Here is a 21,087-nt window from a genome sequence, read left to right on the forward strand (position 1 = left end):
ACTGATTGGAGCTGAACTGAACTTATTGGAGCTAAACTGAACTGAACTGAAGTGAATAGGCCCTTAGTGTTATTCATTTCTTAAAACAAGTGTTGTTCATTTCTCAAAATTTTGGTTCAATTACCTTATTTTGGTTTGATTTTTGGGACTCAATTTCTATAATTCGGATATTGTTAATACTATCCCATGAGAATAAGAAAGCGGGTACAAGCGTTAAAAAGTCGAGCTTCATAATTTCCACATTTATCATAGATAATTCTCCGTATAAAAGTGGGTAAGATTTTCTCCTCATTTTCAGCAAAGTTGTAGGTTATTTGTTATAGTCATCTTGTACACCTATTTCTTAGGGAAATTATCTTATTTTTGGGTGGAATAACATCAAATTTATAACAAATTGTTGAATGTTCGCTTCTTGTTATAAGTGTTACAGTTTGACTTTTTTCACTATTCACATAATGAGTTTGACTTGATTAATTTATTAATATATAAAAAACAATGTTATTGTATAATACATTGTTGGATTCTTTATAACCTATACTTTCATAATATCAATTTTCCTATAATTTTATTAACATATAATTAGATAAATTAATGGTCAAAATCGTATCTCGGCATTCGTGTTTGGTCAAACTGTAACACTTATTAAAACACGGAGGGAGTAGGATAAGTATTTCAAGTTGATCAATGAAGAAACTTCAATACTACCTCCGTTTTTTATTAGTTGACGTTTTAACTTTAACACTATTCACACATCTCCCTTCAACCATATTTTGTGATTTATATGTGGAAAAAAAATATATAGTCTTGTTAGATTCGTCACAATGTATATTTTTCAAGCATCAACTTTTTATAATTTTTGTTTATCGCTAATTAAAGATATAAATAATTGGAGTTGTACAATGATAAACGTGCCTAAAGAAACGTGTCAACTAAAAAGAATTGGATGAAGTATTTATTTTTATTTTTTTTAAAAGCAGCTGAACCAATTAACATCATTAATAAAGGGAGTCAATAATCACAGGGGTTGCAAACTTGCAATGTCACAATTGCAATTTATGTATTACATGGGTTGGTCACATTATTATTCGTATTAACTAGTGTGTGGCCTAGACGACATACCGGGTTATACTTTGAATATCAATAAATATTAGTTGCGCTATAAAATATTAACTATATAATTAAATTAAAAGTGAGCAATGATAACAATGAAACTAATTTTTAGGGCTCTCAAATTGATATTTAATACAAAATATTTAATTAGTACTTTCTCCGTTCTTTTTTCCTTAATCTATTTCTTTTATCACGCTTGCTAATACAAAACTTTAACGATTAATTAACTTTAAATAAATAGAAATTATAAAAGTTATATATTGTGATAGTACTTATTGAGACGAATTTAAAAATATCCCACATGAATATATTTTCTTTTACATATTATTCACAAATAACGATCAAAGGAGGAAGTGGTGAATAGTGTAAAAGTTAAAGAGAGTCAATTAAAAAAAAAAGGAAAAAAAAAGAAAGAGGAAGTATATTTTTATTGTTTTATAGTACTAGTCGTTGGAGTACGCGCGTTGCGCGTGCCCCCCCGACGGCAGGATAAACAATATTCGTTGACTTGTATTTCAATTGCGGTATCTGTGGTTTTTTTATAGTATGAGATTATATAATTTTAGGCATTAGTGCTAGTGTTGTTATTGCAAAGTTTGTAGCGCGTAACATTGTGTAAAAGTAAGGTTTTTTTGGCTATTTGTGTATATCTAAATTATACGTTTCAATTGAACGTAAGGGATTCGGTGTGCTATAATTATATTGTGTCTAAAATAGACATGAGAAAGCTTCTACTCGTATTTAGCACACGTGTGGTTAAATATCATGTCGAAAATAAAGTGCTATAGGAAAAGTGACATTCTTTTGTGATATTTTCTGGTGATTGTATTAATAGGTCATTATACCTACAATAAAGAAATATTTATAGCTAATTATACTTATTAGTGGAATATGAAAAGAATTGTTTGACTGTGGGTATATAATACAAGGTATTTTTTTGTTTTTTTGGGAGGGTCAAATACTGAACGTTATTGTTCAGTCCTGTTCATCTTCTGCTCTTTGTTCCTTTTTTACTCTGTCTTTGTCTTGGCTGAAGAGAATGGGAAGCTTGGATAGCACTGCTAGCTCCGGCAAAGGTTTTACACCTCCTGTCTGGAACCCTACCTCTAATAAGTCAGAAGATGAAAATATTGCTAGCTTTCTTTCTTACTGTGCGAATGTTAAAGAGAAAATGAACAGGCACCTTGAAATATTACAGCAAGGGAGACGAAATAGAAGGGGGAAGGTGCAAGAAAGTGAAAACAGCAATAAGAGGAAGAGGGAAGTGGAGCAGGATAAGCAACAATCGAAAGTGATTGTTATTGAAATTGACAGTGAACAAGACAAAGATGAAATTGAGGGAGTAGCTGAGCCTGCTGAAGAAGATAAGACTGAGGAAGACCGTGGTAGTGGTGAAGAGGACGGCACTGAGGAAGATCATGAGAATGATGAAGATTTAGAAAGTAGTTTGATTTCTGATTCAGATAATGACGATGATGAAGATTATGTCCCGGAATCATCTGAACTACTTGAATCAGATAGTGGTCCTGGTTGTGGTGATTACTCTGATGCTGATAATGATAGCATTTTTTATTCTGATTCTGGCAATTATTATGCTGAAGATCAGGAATCTAGTGAAGATTCTGGCAATTTTGCTTAGGCTTATGTAATTATTTAATTAGCCTTAATTTGTGGGCTAATTGAACTGCTTTGTAACTAATCAAAAGTAGTATAGGTGATTACTTTTTATTCATGAACTTATATATTAGATCTAATCCTTTTGATTTTGTTTTTCCATATTATAATTACAACAATGCAAATTTAAATATCTTGTTTAGGAGACATGGCTTACAAAAAACATCATTACCAATGATTAAATTTAGAGTTTGATGTAGAATAGTATTATGGTTTCATGTTTTTCGTAAACTTTATACTATGTAAATATACAATGAAGTCTACATTGAAATCATAGAACTTTATTAAATCGACATACATGATTGAAGAAACAAAACATTCCACAAATCTCAAATTTATTTAATCACCTATACTACTCTAAAAGTAACTCACTGAATTAGATTAGCGAAAGAAATTCATTTATTAATAATCTAAAATAATTAAATTAAGAATCATTATTAAGCTGCAGATAAACATCAAATGTAATAACCTTCCCGTGCTTAAGCTTTAGCACAACGCCTTCATTAATCTGCACTTCATAATCTTCAATCAATTTATCAACACCTTTTCTGATAAAACATCTTACGATTTTATTTTCACAAATGTGGACCTTCAACTCAGCCTCAAAAGTTTTATCATAAGACGCAGAAGAACCTTAGTCGTTTCTGTAAGGTTTTGAAAATGCTTCCGGGCAAAATCTACCGGGACATTCTACATTAAAACAAAAAAAAAAAAATTAAAATAAGGCAAAAAAAAATATAATAGACAAATAAAGACATTTTCGATCTGAATAAATCAATATGAACACACATACTATGATTCCCTGCGAGTGATATGATTCAGAGAATATGAATTGAAAGTTTCGCCTTTTCAATTTTGTTGAAATAGTATTTGCCCAAGAATTTGCTTCAATCATCATTGTCGAACAACCTTTAATCAAAGGCTTGCGACCACGTTTCTTGCTAACACTACTATCTATATTTGCCATATATATGAAAATAATTGACACAATAGAAAAAGTTCACTCCATACGTTAATTTATAGGCAGCAATTCAACTTTAATCACTAATTCTATAGTCAAGTCAAAATACATTTAATTAGAATTATAAGTTTCACAAGGGAATTTGACTTAATTAATAAGTTAGACCATGAAAACTATACTAACTTATACATTATGACTTTAAGTGTAAATACATAGTAAAATTGATATGTGGTGTATTTTTTAAAAAAACTGGTGTTAAAACAGAAATTAAGAATTTTTTTAACAAAACGAAGCAAATATTTGATTGCATGGCTTGTTAGGGAATCAAATATTTGTTAGGGAATCAAACCATAGCTCATTTGATTGCATGACTTGTTAGGGAATCAAATATTTGTGCTCATGCATTAGCAAGAGTCCTGTATTTTAGTAAGTGTGAATTATTAAGGCTTGACTGCTATTATTAGTCAAGATTTGACCTTACAATGCAAATTGTATGGAGTAACGTGAGAGTAGCTGCTGGGTATATCTGAAGATAGGAAAAGATGCCTGCATTTATCAAGATGTTTTGTTGAATCTTAATGCCACTGCACTTTTACAATGATTACAAATATCTAGTTTCATATGAGCACAGCTGATGTGGAGTGTGTAAATATCTAGTTCCTATGTAGGTGTTTTAAGGTAGCTGACTGTCTGGTTATATGTGCCTTGTATGTGTTATAGTAAAATGGAGTTCGTAAAATGCTGCTGTAGTGTTTACCTAGTAGGTGTGTAAGGTTTTACTATTATAAGGACCGATGTTTAATCTTACTGCATTGTAGATTGGTTGTTTAGGTTATGTGGCAAAATCAGGTCTGCAATGTAGCTAGCTAATTTGTGGAAATAATATGCCTTTTATTTATGGTTCTGTATTTAGTTTGCGATGTAGCTTGACAGTATCTTAATTATAAAAAGCTTGTGGCTGAGAACATGAATGATAGACGTGTTCTTCGTTTTAGGAATTTGGTACGAGAATATATGCTTAGCTAACATCTGATTTAACAGCAGCTTTCTCATGAACAAGAGAGGATTACCAGTTTAAAGCAATGGCTATTTTTTTTCTGTTTTCATCAATTTGGAAATGTATGCTGAAGATCAGAATCTTACACCAAATAAAGCATAGGTGGTTATCTAGTCCGTAATGAAGTAGTTCTAGGTGTAGTAAAGCGGAGCTAAGTAATGCTGTAATGATGTATTTTGTGTTGCTTATATAGTATGTAGTAGGTTATTAGGCCTCGTTTGTGGCTGAACTTTTATATAAAGCATCAGTAGCTTATTTAACTGAAGGTATATTAGAGTGGTTTTTGCACATGGCTTTTACATATGTTTGTCAGCCCTAATACACTGTCCATTGTAGAAACTTTCTTGTTCAGTCATAAGCTGAAGCTGAATTGTTTTTCCCTTAACTGTCTTGTGCTCTTTGATTAAGACTGTCACTCTGTTACTGTATAGGCTCGTGTATATGCCTTACTATATTAGAATGCTTTTTCAATAGTGATAGGGAGAAGGCCTTGCAGTTTCATATCATATCAATATATTTCATAGTAAGGAAGGGATTGCATTTAAGCTTAGTATAGACAGGGGAATAGTTTCAGATTGGAAACTGGTTTATGTAGAAGAAAGGCGAATACCTCTTACATCAAGATAGACTGATTTCTTGCCCTGCAGAGAAGTAATAGCTTTCTTGTTTTTGGTTTATCTTAGCTTTTTACCAAAAGGACCATGGATAGTATAATAATCAAGGCTAAACTAATATATAAATAAAATTGTCTCTCATGAACAGAAGCTGAACATGCTGTATTTTTCTTTTTTTTTTGTTCTAAAACCTCAAGTTATAATCTAAAGAGTGTATATAACTTGGTAGGTGTTCAGATGTTTAAAAGGGGAACAATCATTTGTCCAATGCTTTAAACTATATTAAAGAGTAAATTTTGCAACAATTTAAAAAAGAAGTTATAATAGCATGGGTTATATTATAAATAAGCATCGTGATTTAAGGATAGAATGTCATACATCATAGATACCTTAGCATTTCTATTTACACACCAAAAGATTCCAGTTCTACTACAGCACTATGCCTTAGATACTATCATAAAGGAGACATCACTGCATATTCCTACCACTATATACAATACTTAATGTTTATAGGGAACAAAAGATGTCCAAAATGTTCCTTCTAAACACTCAAAAGGTCTTCCAGACTTAGTAAAGCATGATACCATAATACTTGATTAATACTACTATTTAAATAGGAACAGCTAATATACTCTAATATTTTTAAAGTTGCCTTAGTTCGTGATTTATCAAGGAGGCTTCAAGGGGTTTCTTTGTTCTCTGCCCTGTCCTTTTCTGAATTGTCTTTGAAAAGGGTTGTTCTGAGTTTCTTTCTCGGAACCTGAACTTCATCATCTGATTCTAACATCTCTTCAACAGGTGTTGGCTGTTTGTTCTTGACATTGGTGCGGGTGCGAGCAAGGCTGGTCCATGTAGGAAGTTCAGCATCTGTTGCTGCTGGTTCTGAAATTGTAATCCCTTTGCTCGGTGGCGGGACTGGGATATCGAAGCAGTCTGAATCGAATGCTTGAGAAGCTAGTCTGAATTCATGGAACTGAGCAATTTCAGCAATGACTTCATCACTTGCCTCTGTGGTGTTCTGACTGTAATCAGCAGCTGCCTCTGGGTCTGAAAAAGCAATTCCTTTGCCATGAGCCTTAGTACAGGCAGAAGCTGGACTCTCGTGCATTAATGGTCGGTCTGTTGTGTGCCTGTTTTCTGTTCCAATGGACGGCTGCTCTTTGTTAAGCTGCGAAGACGATGAGCCTAGAACCTAGCCTTGTGGTTTTGCATCATCTACTGCAACAGTCTTCAGAGTCCATAGGAGAACGCTGTTCCTGGCTAACTCCAGAGTTGGAGTGACCTGAATCAAGAAAGGCTTTGTTGCTAGTATGCCTTGAACAGCCTTAAAAGCCTCGAAATTTCCCTACAAAATAAAAGATATTATGTAAGTATTAGGTATACTATGAGCAATGTAAACATTATGTGATCTAATAAGCAAACTATGAACCAATAGAATGTACATGTTTCATAAGTCACTGTGATTAGGTTTTGCCTCATACAGATAAGTGCATTGAATGCGAAATGTACAGCGTATCCAGCCATGATATTGTATATGAGTGTAGACGTACTTGAACTGAACTTGCAAAAATGCAAAGAAGACATTATTAATAGGAATGCTTACAGTGGTTTTCATATCCCAGATTTCTGCTGTTGTCTTTCGAAAAATATTTTCTGTATCATCACTAAAAGTCGTAAATGACATCGTCCCACTGTCATCAACAGCTTCAAACTTAAATGTAACTCTGTAGATGCATACAGGAAAAATTAGCCAAGTCTTGCACTATATTTTATTGTAAGAAAAATAATACAAGGCAAGATGTTAATGCTATACTTGTGTACAGCAACAGTGTCTGCTTTTTTGCAAGAAATACAAGGGAATCGAGTCCCAAGTGCAAGATGTGTCCGTTTTCCACAGCCAAGGCAGCCTATATAGGCATTCACTCGTTGCAAATCAGCCTCTGGTACTGTAACTCTGATCCAAGCAACTTCATCAGGAGTTGCATTAGCTGCCTGTATTAATGTAAGTAATCATACATTAGCTACCAAAAAACTGCTATACTTGAGAAGAATAATGCATTGGAAAGCTAGAAAATGTAAAAGTACAAGTGGATTTTAAAAGCCTTTACCTTTTTTCTTCTGAGTTCAGCTATCGTCACTACTTTCTTTTCTGCGCTTGGATATCTCACATTTAAAATTCTTTCCTGTCTGTCTAGTAGAACATGCTGATACAATTTAACCCTGGAGCAGGGAAATGGACTCAGTTATGCGACTATTTGTTTGTGACTTAATCTTACATGCTAAATAAACAATAGCGTAAATATGCTAAGTACCATTCTCGTAGCATATCTGCCCTTGCTCCCTTAGGATTCATGATTATTCTAGTTGACATGGTTGTATTCAAAGTGAACCCTGTGAACAAGCAACAAATTAATTTGATAATCAGATTAATGATGATGAGTGTACTATCCACACTAATGCTACTAATTGTACCTCTTGTGTGATGGGTTTTGAGTGCAGTAAAGCCTACAACATTGAATTTCTCAGCCCAGTTGTTCATAGCATCACAAGGTTTTCCAGTGAGATCATTCCACGTTGAGATTGTCATAACATGGTCTTGGCTGGTTGACAATAGATTGTATTATGTAAGCTATCTAACACAGTTCAGTATGGTAAGGGATAAAATACAGCTAGTCTGGTGCAGGTGTATAGTTACCTTGTGTCAGTGACAGAAACTTCTCGAACTGGACTGTCATGACCCCTTGCATTAGGTATCATCCTTGACGTTTCTTCAACAAAAAGAACTACACCAACTACATCTGATTGTAGCAAAGGGGCATTAGTAGAGAGCATGAAAAGCAGCACAAGAGTGTAAGATGAAAATCGAAGTTTAAATGTGCACTGAACATGTAAAAGAGTTAATACCATATTTGCCATTTGGATCAGGTGATCTAGGAATAGTTGAGAGAGGCTGATACTTTGGTTCAATTGGTCCGCTTTCAGGATTTAGACGTTGAACAATAGTCTGGTGTCCAATGGTCATCTGGTATGGAAGTCCTTCCAGATTGAATTTGTACTGATCATCTACAGGACTTATAGGAGCTTTAGAAATTTCGTACTGACCAGATGGCTTAAAGACCTCTTCATAGGCTTCAATTTGATCTCCAAATAGAGCACATCGCATTCTATTTTTCTGGTTAAAAAGATAGAATAGTAATCAGTGGTAGGGTTCTATTATGAAAATACATAAATGCATAAAAGTAAAAGGAACAAGCACAAATATGCATGCTGGTAACCACATAATACATAAAGTATGGCTTAAAATGGTGGGAATGATTGGAAATGCACAAATGGTATACATCTTTATGGTAAGAAAATGCCATATACTCATATATATCAAAATCTGTACATTATCCAGTTGAAGAATGTATGCAGTAACTTTTTAATGCAAACTGATTCTTTTTTTTTTTTTAAAAAAAAAAAACAGCTGACATGTATATAGCAAAGTATGAAAGAGCACACCTTCTCATCCTCTAAGATGATGGTCTGAAAGATCACACCAGGTTTTTTAGGCGAAGGCTGAGCTCTTCCCTTTTTAGTGACCGTGACTTTCACCTTGTAGTCCTTACTTTGAGCAGTTAGCTCGTCCAAGTACACTGGTTCCAGCTTCATTTTTGGAGGTGTATTCATTGTCTACAATATATAAGATGCAAAGTAGTAAGTAAGTATAGCAAGAGAAGACATGAAATATAATTTACATGCAGATCCAGCAGTAAAACGTGCTGTCCTCCAAGAGCTTAAAGATCTAAACAGGAAACAAGTGCATATAAAAAAAAACAAAAAAGAATGCAGTAACAAACAATGATATGGTCTGCAATGATCAAATTTTAAAGTTTATTTTTGGCATGTATTCTTTTGTCTTTTCATGAATATACAAACAAGTTTTTTTTTTTTTTTTTATAGAAAAAATACAAACAGCTATGTAACACTTTATAAGGCTAATATATGAAGGAGCATGAATTGTTTTGAGAAAATTAATGTATGTATAAAAGGGAGCTAGCAAAATATATATGCAATTACAAATGATCACATTTTAAAGGCTGTTTTGGCATGCATTCTTTTTTTGTTTGCTGTAAAATATATATAGATTAGTAACAGTTTTGAAGACCTAGGAATCAAAAAGCATGAATTCTCTCCAGAAACTAATGTATGTATAAAAGGAAGCCAGCAAAATATACATGTTGTTACACCAAATAAGATCTCAATTATTACAAATATTTAGTATAACAAAGCAGCAAAGCAAATTAAAAAAAAAAAAAAAAAAGGTCAGAACGTGGCTTTATTAGGATAGATTTGCATGCACTGAAGTATAGTTCAGGATTTAAGTGATAGTAAACACTCTTGACATAAGAGTACTACGAAGAATTCCCATAAAAACAGAAGAATATACCATTACTATGGATGATAAGGCAGAGAATAAAAAAGTTTGGTAAAAAAAGTGAGAACTCCTTTGGTATTTATAGTGTAGTTAGGGAAGAAGCTAACCTGGATCTTTCTACCAATCAACGGTCCAGATTGTAGGAGCACTGTTCATTAAACTGACTGAGTACAGCTTGCAAGCATAATACTCTTGGTAAGTACAATTTTCCCTTATGCATTAAGTTAAAAGGGATTAATTATTATGGCTAAGATAATATTGAAGTACTTATAATGCTGAATTTCTGTTTTTTTTTTTTGTGAAAATGAAAGAGGAATACAGCTAGCTTTATTATAAAACAATTAGTTTACTCAAAACAGTAACTTTGACTTGTACTTGCCACTTACTTTAAGATATAATACAAAGTGCATTTCAGTTTTGAATCTAAGTAATCAATAAGTATATTTTATAGGGCTTCTTTATTGATTTGTTGTGGGCTAGAGTCAACTAAGCCCATGTATATTTCATTAAAGCCACAAAAGAATTACAAAATCAAAAGAAGATACTTAAATCATCACTAAATAATGTAACATACCACGGTATACTAAACACACCCTTTGCAATGTTAGCTATTTGTTTTCACAGTTCAAAAATATTACTCATTATTTATCTCGTTTTTTTTTTTAAAAAAAAGAGAGGAATTCAAGTCAGTAACTTGAGAGCAGCAGCCTAATATCATGATTAGTACAGAGCAACTATAGTAAAATAGACATAAACCTAGTAATAGATATTCCATTTTTGATTAACCTACAAATCGTAGAACTTTTAAACCATAATGCAGATTGCAATGTACACCTCAGTCATAAAAGAGCTAACTTAGTTAGCATATAGCAGTAAGCAGAACCTGAATCTAAGAAATAGAGTTGTTCAAGTGGACTTTTAATGACTTTATAATTTAAAGGCAGCATAAAATTACAAGCTAGATTGTGACAACAGATCACTTGCTGACATGTGCACCAAATGTTTATGATTACTGTAATACAGCAGCATGTAAGTACATCTGCATCTTTTGCATACCAAGTATAACATAATATACCTAAGCTATTGCATGAAAGATACTGTTTCAGTATTCCTATAAACAGAAGATGAATGACTTACATTGTCTTGCTATCAAGGGCAACCATGAACTGGAAACTGATTCAATCTGCAGACAAGCAAATATAGATTTCAGAAATGCAATATTCAACAGCTAACTCTATTGTCAAATAAAAGAAAAGACCAGCTTACCTATAAAAAGTTACTAATAGAAACCTAGATTGCTTTGGGTTTGTGTTCAGCAAGGGAGCAAATTAGGCATATTGCTGAGCCTCACTGTCAATTATGCCTGCTAGATGTAAAAGATCATAAGACACTACATTCTTCACTTCATTTGCAGAACACTGAGACGTACTTCCAGTTGTAAAGACACGAACATCTTTTGATTTCTTAGCCCGTGATAATGCAACATATAGTTGGCCATGAGAAAAACATGGTCTTGGAAGGTAAATGGATACTTGATTGAGAGTCTGTCCCTGTGACTTATTAATCGTCATTGCAAAACTTAACTTTATAGGAAACTGTTTCCTTTCAAACAGAAATGGATAGTTCGCAGAGCTAGAAGGCCTTAAATTAATTCTATGTATGAATATCTCTTCTCCTTTGTAATGACCAACTGCTATGGCACACTGGATCACGTTAGGGAAATTTTTTTTGCAAATAAGCCTCGTACCATTGCAGAGACCTGAAGACGGCAGCAAATTCCGTAACAATATTACAGGGCAATTCTCCTTTAATACGAGCTCATGTGGACTCATTCCTCCGGGACATAATTTATTAATAAATTCTGTAGGATATACACTACAGGTGTCATTCAAAACGGCATCAAAACTCTTGTATGTAACAGCCTGACCAGGAAATTTATCTATCATGAATGTATTAACCGCATCCACATCTTCATTCATGGGTGTCAATATTGCCTTTTGAGTGAAAACCTGACTATCAAAGTGGCCATGGACCATTTCTGGGAATGTTGTTTGTACAACAGTACTCACTAATTCCGTGGCATCGCTAGTAGATTCCACAATCTGTTGTGGTAACTGAATGAAAGCATTTTCTGTTTGTTGCAACTGACCATTGCCTAAAGCAAGTAAAAAAGCAGCATATGTTGGATCCTCTCTTGCTCTTATATTTTCTGTTAACCTAAATCTGGTTAGTTTGGGCCATAGATAAGAAGTTACAATGCTTGCTTCTACTGCTTCTTTCATAGTTTTTCGTGGAACTATTGGCAAGACTTGCCTAAAATCCCCTCCAAAGACGACAACCTTTCCTCCAAATATGCTCTTATTTCCACATAAATCCTGCAGCAAAAGGTCTAAAGATTCTAGATTTTGCTTTTTAGCCATAGAAGCCTCATCCCATATAATCAATGTTGTTTCCTTCAAAAGAGCTGCTAAGCTGCCTTGCTTTGGGACATCACAGACCAATGAACTTTCACTATCAATCGGAATTTTGAATCGAGAATGAGCAGTGCGACCAGAAGGAATATTTACTGCAGCAATGCCTGATGTAGCTGTCGGCAGCACAATCTTGTTCATTTGTCGTATTTCTGCATATAGAGCATTGTAAAGGAAAGTTTTACCTGTACCTCCAGGGCCATCAACGAAGAACGCGCCCCCTTTTTGCTGCATGACATGATCCATGATACACTCAAAAGCAGTATTCTGTGCAAAGTTGAGCTGTGAACGACAACTTAAGCATTCCTCTGGAATTGGTGCATCAAGAGCATCAACAATATCTTTGGTACGCCTGAATTCATCACTGACCTCAGAAATTAGTTGGTCCAAACCAAAAAAAGAAAGAGATTTACCCATTGCTTCAAGATGTTGTTCTATTGATCTGACAGTAAGTTGTTGTATTTTCGCCATCTCATTTGGAAATTTGTGAGAAAAATCTTCAGCAAGAAAAGTGTAATAGGCATTCCATAAAGCAAGAGGATCACGTGGCTGACAGAACATCAAGACTGTAGCAAAAAGCCGTCGTAGAGCAGCAGGCATATGAGTTTCGCATGCTTCAAACATGGTTGAATTAGCTGCATCATCATCCTCTATAAGACCGAGCTTTAGAGCAGCTTCCTGAAAAGTTGGAAGCAGACAGCCATTGACAGTACGTAAATCCTCAAACGATTTAGGACTCCTTACATTTAACAATAAAAGTCTAAGGAAAAACCGTTCACCTTCTGCAGGAAAGACAAACGCTAATCTACCAACTGAAATTCGGTTCTGGACTCTTTGCTTCCATTTTTTGTCACCTTGATGCCATGTGTAGTGTTCACAGAATTCGCCATACAAATACCCCAGCCCAAGTTCGGATGCAGCATTCATTGCAAAAAATTCTGTTAATTGAGTTCTTGATCGCTTTGAATCTGAAACAACTGCACGGAGCTTTTCATGAGGGAAAACATGAACTGTCTGCATATCAGGCAAGTGGACCTGTAAAGGCAAAACTGCAGGGTGCATTTCGAATAAATCAAAACTAAAGATTCTCCATGCAGCTTCACAAGGAGATACCCATCTACCTGATTGATATTGCTTAATCTCATCTACAGAATTGCTGTCAGAAGCAACAACATTGTACGAAATCCGATCGTGCCCTTTATAGACATACTTGTACAGGTACTTTACTGCCTTAATTGTCGAACAAACTTCAACGTTCAAGTGACAATCAAATAGGATAGACAAATAAGGATTATAAGGGATAACCCACTGGTTATCTAAATTTGCATTTCTTATCATAACCTTTTCCCCGGTTTCTCTCCTACGATATATAGGATACCCATCCTTATTATTAGTTGTTTCGGTGCAAAACTGTTTAGGATACTTGTTCTTACAGCTAAGCTTTAGACCATTCTTCCGCATACAGGGGCATTCAGGATTCAACACACCACAAGGGCCATGCATCATATGCGCCAACACAACTTTTCTCAAAGTAAGATTTGCCTCACTGGGTATCTCAGCACAAACAAATCGATCATAATCAGCAGGAGACTTCAACTTGTATTCAGGTTTCAGAACAATTAAAAAATGAGCATGCGGCAAACCTCTTTTTTGGAACTCGACGACATATACCATCGCAGCAACCTCTCCAAATACTTTCTTCTCCATAATTTCCTTTTTCAGTGCAATCAACTTTGCCCTAAAAATTCTAGCTACCAAGTCTGGCCTATCCTGCGTTGTCTCACCAGCCGCCAACTCAGCCTTGATTTCAGGCCAATTAGCATTACATGTAATCGTCACAAAAAGATCCGGTTTACCAAAACGCTGTACTAAAGCCATAGCATTCAAGTACCTCTTCTTCATATCACGAGGACCCCCAATATAAGTAGGAGGTAATATAACGCGGCGTCAAACATTCTGACCAAGAGTTTCCCCAGAATCTAGTGAATCCAATATACCTTTATACAAATCAGCCCTTATTGTTTCTTGGTTGTTTCTGAAGTAATCAAGTCTGGTATTTTCGATTTTCACATACATATCGACTATATATTGTTGAAAACATCTACCTACTCGTAGCAGCATGTTATTTGGGCGGATTTGCAACCTGTATGCATAGTATTCCCTAGCAGAAATGAACTTATCTGCTTTGGTATTTTTCCGCTTTGAACCTGTACATAAAAAATAGAAATAAAAGTCACAAAAGACAGCAACATCAACAATATACTACAAATATGCAGCAGGATATACAGAATATAAGGGAAAAAAAAAACCAAAATCAAGACCAAGATCATGCTAAAGAAATGCAGCAGAACATATAAAACCCAAAGCACTTACGGGCTTCTTCCTGACTTAATAAATCCTCTGCACTATGCACGGCACAGGACACAATAGGATCTGGAATCGAATCTGCTGCCCTTCTACTTGGATGAGAATTTTTCTTAAGGCCTTGAGTCCACCCACATTCTCCTCGAGGGAATAACAGCGGATACTGAAGAGGATCATAACAACCATAACTATGATAAATTCGGTGAGATTCATCAGATCTTCCAGTGACTAATATATGAGGACCCAAACTTTCACTTGATGAATAAGTTTCTGGCCAGATCACAGCCACATCATCAACAGCAGGAGCGTTATAAACTCGCTGATCAAGTACTGAACTTTGATTAAGAACAATTTTTGTATCTGCATGAATAGCCCTGTCTCGTAAAGATCGAAAGAAGGTAGCATATGGATTCTTTTCAGATACCTGCATAAGAATGCTAACCACATCTTCTCTTATTTCAGGGAAACAGCCTACTATATTTTCTGCTTCATGCTGACCATCATAGAAGTATAACTGTAAGTACTTGGGATTGCTATCATCAGGCAATAGATCTGGCACAAAATGATACATTTGGCCTTGCAGCTTGAATAGGTACATCCCTTTGTAAGTACTTGCATAATAATGGCCCCCTAACGAACTAAATTCAAACAGATTATTGTATAATCTAGCATACTTTCGAAAATGCACAGCACCTTCATCCCTTGAGGTAAACAAGCTCATGTGGATAATCAGCTGCAGCTATCGTAATATCTCCATTCCCACAACAGAAATGCAAAGATTCGAACATAAATTTCTTTACACCACACTTGCCACAAAAGTCGGGCAAACAAAGCCTAAAAGGTTCAATTGGAAGCTGGCGATTTGTAGTAGCACCAAGGATATCTAACAGAAACATAAGAAAATACAAGCATATAGGTAATGTGGTATGAATCACGATAGTAAAGAAATCAAGGTGCATAATAAGTATACCAATTTACCTTCTACATGACTGTGTCTAGCCTTCTTTTTACAAGAGAGAGGTACCTTTGAAGGTGCACAACTGCATAAAACAAATAGTGTCTTACTATATCATTTGGACGATAATGCAGCAAAGCAAATACTGTACTATCATGCCATCTGTACAGCTAGTAACAACCACTTATCTCAGACAGGCATTCTGGCATCTATAGAATGGCTAGCGCTAACCACTGTTACACAGTATAGCCATTATAAGCAATAGAAAGACCCATATCAAACACAATCAAACAACAACGGATGACCAATATAAAGACAGAAAATAATGCTGGCCTAACCACCAAGATGACACCACATATAGAACAGCACTAATGAGCACAAAGAAAGCCACCTAAATAAATCCAGTACCTGTTTAGCAGTGACGGTGCTAGCTCCTGTATACATTTTTGCCGCTTTGAGGTATGACCTTGTCGAGAACGTCTAGCAACACACTGAACGTCCAGCGAAGACAGGTTGCTAATAAAGGCCAAGTTATTTTTTTTCACAGGCACAGTACTGGCTATCCTAACTACTCTTACCATTTGATGGGCACACATGCCTAGCATAAAGATGATAATACACCTACAAATTATTCTGAACTAATTACTTAAATACTACTGTATGCATAATAGCACAGCTAACCAAAAAAGTGGCTATTTCAATGGATATAGTATACCTATGTAGGTGTGGAGCACTAAATTCCTGCATGCTATTTTGTCGATCTGAGGTGCAACTTTGTCGAGGGCGTTTAGCAACACACTGAGTGTCTGGTAAAGAGGGACTGCAAATAAAAGTAAAGGTATTTCCTTTACAAGCACAATGATACATATCATAAGTAAGATAGCATCCCATGAAGGTGTATACCTAGAAAACGCTGACTGTGATGTTCTTTGTGCTGCCCTATTCAATCTGCTACAGCTTTGTCGAGACAAACGAGGAATGCCATAACGACAATCTAACATACAACATATACCAATTACTGCAGGGTAGCAAATGGTACGAAAACACAGATATAATAACTAAGACAAAGTGGAAGTAAGTTCAGCTAAGGCAGTACCCATTGCCACCACTACAAAGTAAGCTCGAAGAATTGGAACGTAATAGTACTCTCCAAAACCTTCTCTTGACAATATCTGTAATACCCGTAAAAGCGAAAAAGCATAAACCGTAGGACAATAATAAGCATAGACAGCCTCTGTAAAAGAGGCCATAAAGGCAAAAAAACCAACACTTTAAATACTGAATCAAGAAATTCCAAAACTCAAAAAGCTTATGTTAAAGAGACCATAGGCAAACAGGCCATATTTAAAATTTGAAGCAAAAATGAACTGCATTCATTAAAAAGAGGCCATAGTGGCATTACAGTCAGATCAAGAACACCATTACAATACAAATATTCAAGTACATAATTTCAGCAGCAACATACCATCTATTACATATATTTTTCATATCCACTGGTAAGCAACAAAAGACACCTAATTAGTCTAGCATATCCTAAACAAAAGACTACCATCTGCTCACACACCCTTAATTACCTAAATCCAAAAGGCAGATAGCCACACTAAACATAGTTATTCAACCCTAGCACACTTATAGACAGCCTCTAAATCAGACAGACCAGCAACAAGACTGTCAGGAATCTGCATTCCCACACCACTGGTAGAGGGCTCGCTCCTATCAATTCTGCGCTTAGACGGAAGACTCGGTGGGAGGGCTAAAACTGGAAGCTGATTCGCTTCATCAGTCGGCGTCACACATACATCAGTACCTAATCCATTAACAGAATCAGTCTCCTTTGAACTACTCTCCAAGCATTCAAGATGGCCCTTCAAAACCATATACTTCTCTCTTATTAAAGAACATTCTGCACTAATCTTTGCTGCAGCACCATAATTAGCATCAACTATTTCTAGATTGCAAACAGAAGCTACAAAGAAACATGCTTTCTTCGCAACTCGCTGCTCAGCAATGTACACTTCAGGACAGGGATCACTGAAAATGCACTCCATGGAAATACTATTACGAGGGCAGGTCACCGTTAACCATGACATATAGCCATGTCCTTCTAATCTAGTGGTTTCAATGCCAGTCACAGAAACACCAGTCTTCCTAACTAAAACTCCCAAAAACTGTGCATAGTCCAATGCCACATGAACATCATGAAACAGCGCATCCTCCCTTGTACTGCATTCTGCACGTATACGACTTAAATCTTCTCTGTCCTGCACTAACTCAGCACATCTATTCTTATACAACTTCACACACAATCGATACATCTTAATGCGCTCATAAGTGAAGACAGACACGCGCACACTAAACCGACACATCAATCTCTTCACAGCTTTGTGTGCCGCTCTTTCACGAGACTCTTCAACTGAACTGGCATCTCCACCATAGAATATGAACCTTGCACGGGAATTTGGCTTACTAACTCGCACAAAGACATTATTCTTAGCAGCATCTATAAATCCATAAACAGGCGAAGGGAACTACAGCCAAGCAACAACCTTTTCCAAAAGAGGCTGGAAAGGGACAAAAACTCTGTTTGACCGTCTAGCCATAACCTGTAATGGCAAAAACGATATTCAGCTGCAAAGCATCTAACAAGAGAAAAGGGCTTTCTCTCCTAAACAAGACTACTAAACCCTAAGCACACTAGACCGTAAAAAATAAAACTAAACTCCACTAATAAGAATCTAATCAGAAAAGGAAAGCTATAATAGATACAAAGGCAAATCATATAAAGAATCTAGAAAAAGAGGACATATATCTTATGCTAAACACACATACAGGTAAATAAGTATTCCTAAAATCACAAACACTCCACCACAGAACAATCATGCCATTGGTGCACTATAACAAACAGGAACTCTAAATCTGAAGAGGCATACATAGAAAGCAGCTCCATTAGTCCAACAAAATGTACAACTTTGTTCCACTCCATGTGAAATCCCCTCCCATGTGTACTCAATTTAAATATTGGCGAACACTAATCCGTATATTAGCTAACACTGAAGAGCTATGCCATATTTAAACGACCAAACAAATATTACTCTGGCTCTACATACAATAGCTAACAGGTACTATTTCTATTTAAAGCAAACATAAAATACACTACTTAACTACTCAATTAACAAACCCCAAAACTATTATATGCAGCTAACCAACCAGTCAAGCACCACATCTTTAAAAAGAGTCTTAACTATCCACCATCAAACACATTTTTTAAAAAGCTGAAAAAATACCTCAACAAATGTCCAACAACACCACAACCAACGATAGCAGCAAACCTGTGAGGCCAAAAGGGAAAAACCGAAATAAGAACATGCAAATAAATCAAATTTATGTGTCAATAGTCCTATTACCACAACAATCGAATCCATCCACCTAATGTATTCATATCCACACTACTAACACTACCCAAACCGCGTCATAAAGACAATATTATCACCATTTCTTTGACAGTGCATAACAAAAGCAAACCCGACACCACTATCACGAACATTCAATCAGCATAAACACACAAGTGTAGGGAATTAAAACAGACATCCAACACATTGTAGAATTGTATATTCAATATCAGTTATTGTATCAGAACACATATAATAATCTATTAGTGAATTAAGGCTCAATTTGCTAGAAAATCCAGAACAGAAACCATCTGAACAAACAAATCCTGTGCTATAATTAATATAAAATCATCCATAACAAAGTACCACCTTTCACACCAACAACTCCGCAAAGGAAACTCATATCACCCACCGCCAAAAATAAGTTGTTACTGCGCATGGATCGCTTGCCATGTCCAAAGAAAAGAACACCCTCAAGCTATATATATAGACTATGGTCAACAAGCGCACCGACATCAAAGGCATTAATTTTTTTCCCTTTGACACAGACACTGCAGTGGCGCCCAAGTAAGGCAATCCAATGCAAAAAACAAACCAAAATACTAAAAGGCTAAATAGCAAAAAAAAAAGCAACATAAACATACCAGCCATTCTGGAACTTCCAACCACAGCAAGAAAACTCCATTCCAGACCTGGCCATGGAGCAGAAAGGCTCGGCAAACAAACCAGCAAAAATACCCAAACCAGAGCAAACAAGCAAGACTAAATCAGAAATTCAACACACAAAGCTACTTGTACAAGCAACCAACACCTTAGCTGTCAGGCAAACAAACACATGCACACCAGCTGGATTTTCCATCACACATGGCAACACAGAAAGCAATTCACATCAAGGGCAAACTCGACATTCTATTTAATCTAGGGGCGTCTAGGTAATAACACGCAAAAGAACTATTCACCAGCTACAGTGAATACTTTTGCATGTTTTATAATGGTTATAGACTACGTATAACGTTTTTATTTTTTATTTTTTTCAAATGAAGCTAGCAGCCAAAGAAATAAAAAGCAACAAAAATAAAAATAAAAACAACTAGCCTATCAAGGAGGAACAAGGCATGAAAAGGCAACACCTTGAGCATCCTCACTGAGGATCCTACTTATAACGGATGATATGGTATACACTAAAGGTAACGTGGCATAAATATAATACATATGAAGGGTGACATGTGACACATATTATGCTTTAAAAATGTTTTTTAATACGGAGTATATAAGTATAGATTTTATTTTTTTTTAATGACATTTAAACAATTCAGACGGGTCATATTCTAGTGGTTGCTACATTGCCATATTTTTTTTTTCTTTTACAAGATACATTGCCATATTTTATTGTTCATAAATCATACAAGTAATAGTATTACTATTAACTGCTATTGATATTTACAACTCCGTACCCATATAAAAATATAAATTCAGTTGCTTGGTTAGAAGTTTTTGTACTGTAATGTACACAAGGCAGATAGACAGCGTATTTATGGGGCTCAATATTGCAGGAGAAGCGGCAATTCATTTTTATTTGCTTTTCTAGTACTCCACGCTATATAATTGTTTTAATCCTTCGTCAAAAATAAATAAATAAAGTCATACAAACAAAGTTAGGTGTACACCTTATACGAATTCAAACAGGGCCGTCATTCATAAATATTCTTAGGGCAAACTTGTACTCGTAAATTGTACCTATTTTTACAATAATAATGCAAGATTTGGCTTTCAGGATTGACAGTCGACTCCTTACCATTAAAGTACTCGATTAACAAGAAAATGACAAAAGCCAGCGACATGTCACGACTCAAGTCCCACACCCACCAAGGCATCAGCAACGTTAATTGAGTACTAGGCAACCATTTGGGCCAAGGGAGATGCCTATGGGTGCTAGGAAGCACCTTCCCCCTAAATAGCTTTATTTTGATTTGGTGTTGTTTTCCTAGTGAACACCCAATTGACCGTAACACAATAATGGGTCATTTGGGAGACCAAATGAAACCCAAATGAACCCAAACTTGGGGGTCCACCGT

General features: G+C 35.6%; 2 protein-coding genes across 2 annotated transcripts; both read right to left on the reverse strand.

Annotated features, from left to right (window-relative positions):
* Nucleotides 1-6,608: 6,608 nt before the first annotated feature.
* Nucleotides 6,609-9,085, reverse strand: LOC145575590 (replication protein A 70 kDa DNA-binding subunit B-like). The gene is made up of 9 exons (XM_081633435.1): nucleotides 8,918-9,085; nucleotides 8,321-8,588; nucleotides 8,112-8,214; nucleotides 7,889-8,016; nucleotides 7,729-7,807; nucleotides 7,525-7,636; nucleotides 7,230-7,408; nucleotides 7,020-7,140; nucleotides 6,609-6,761 (listed from the first exon to the last, which is right to left on the reverse strand). The coding sequence occupies exons 1-9, from the start codon at nucleotides 9,083-9,085 to the stop codon at nucleotides 6,609-6,611; spliced, it is 1,311 nt and encodes a 436-aa protein (XP_081489561.1).
* Nucleotides 9,086-11,161: 2,076 nt separating this feature from the next.
* Nucleotides 11,162-14,206, reverse strand: LOC145575591 (uncharacterized). The gene has a single exon (XM_081633436.1). It carries the CDS (start codon nucleotides 14,204-14,206, stop codon nucleotides 11,162-11,164), a length of 3,045 nt encoding a protein of 1,014 aa, XP_081489562.1.
* Between the last annotated feature and the right edge of the window lie 6,881 nt (nucleotides 14,207-21,087).

Source organism: Chenopodium album, chromosome 13 (assembly GCF_948465745.1).
Source record: "Chenopodium album chromosome 13, dcCheAlbu1.1, whole genome shotgun sequence".
NCBI lineage: Eukaryota > Viridiplantae > Streptophyta > Magnoliopsida > Caryophyllales > Amaranthaceae > Chenopodium > Chenopodium album.

What these genes read in the sequence shown, in the direction of transcription:
- LOC145575590 (XM_081633435.1), bottom strand. Translation starts at nt 9,085, where the DNA reads ATGAATACACCTCCAAAAATGAAGCTGGAACCAGTGTACTTGGACGAG. An exon ending in TGATCCAAATGGCAAATATG is followed by an intron (nt 8,215 to 8,320) that starts GTATTAACTCTT and finishes TGCTACAATCAG; the next exon opens with ATGTAGTTGGTGTAGTTCTT. An exon ending in GTTTCTGTCACTGACACAAG is followed by an intron (nt 8,017 to 8,111) that starts GTAACTATACAC and finishes ATTGTCAACCAG; the next exon opens with CCAAGACCATGTTATGACAA.
- LOC145575591 (XM_081633436.1), bottom strand. Translation starts at nt 14,206, where the DNA reads ATGAAGAAGAGGTACTTGAATGCTATGGCTTTAGTACAGCGTTTTGGT.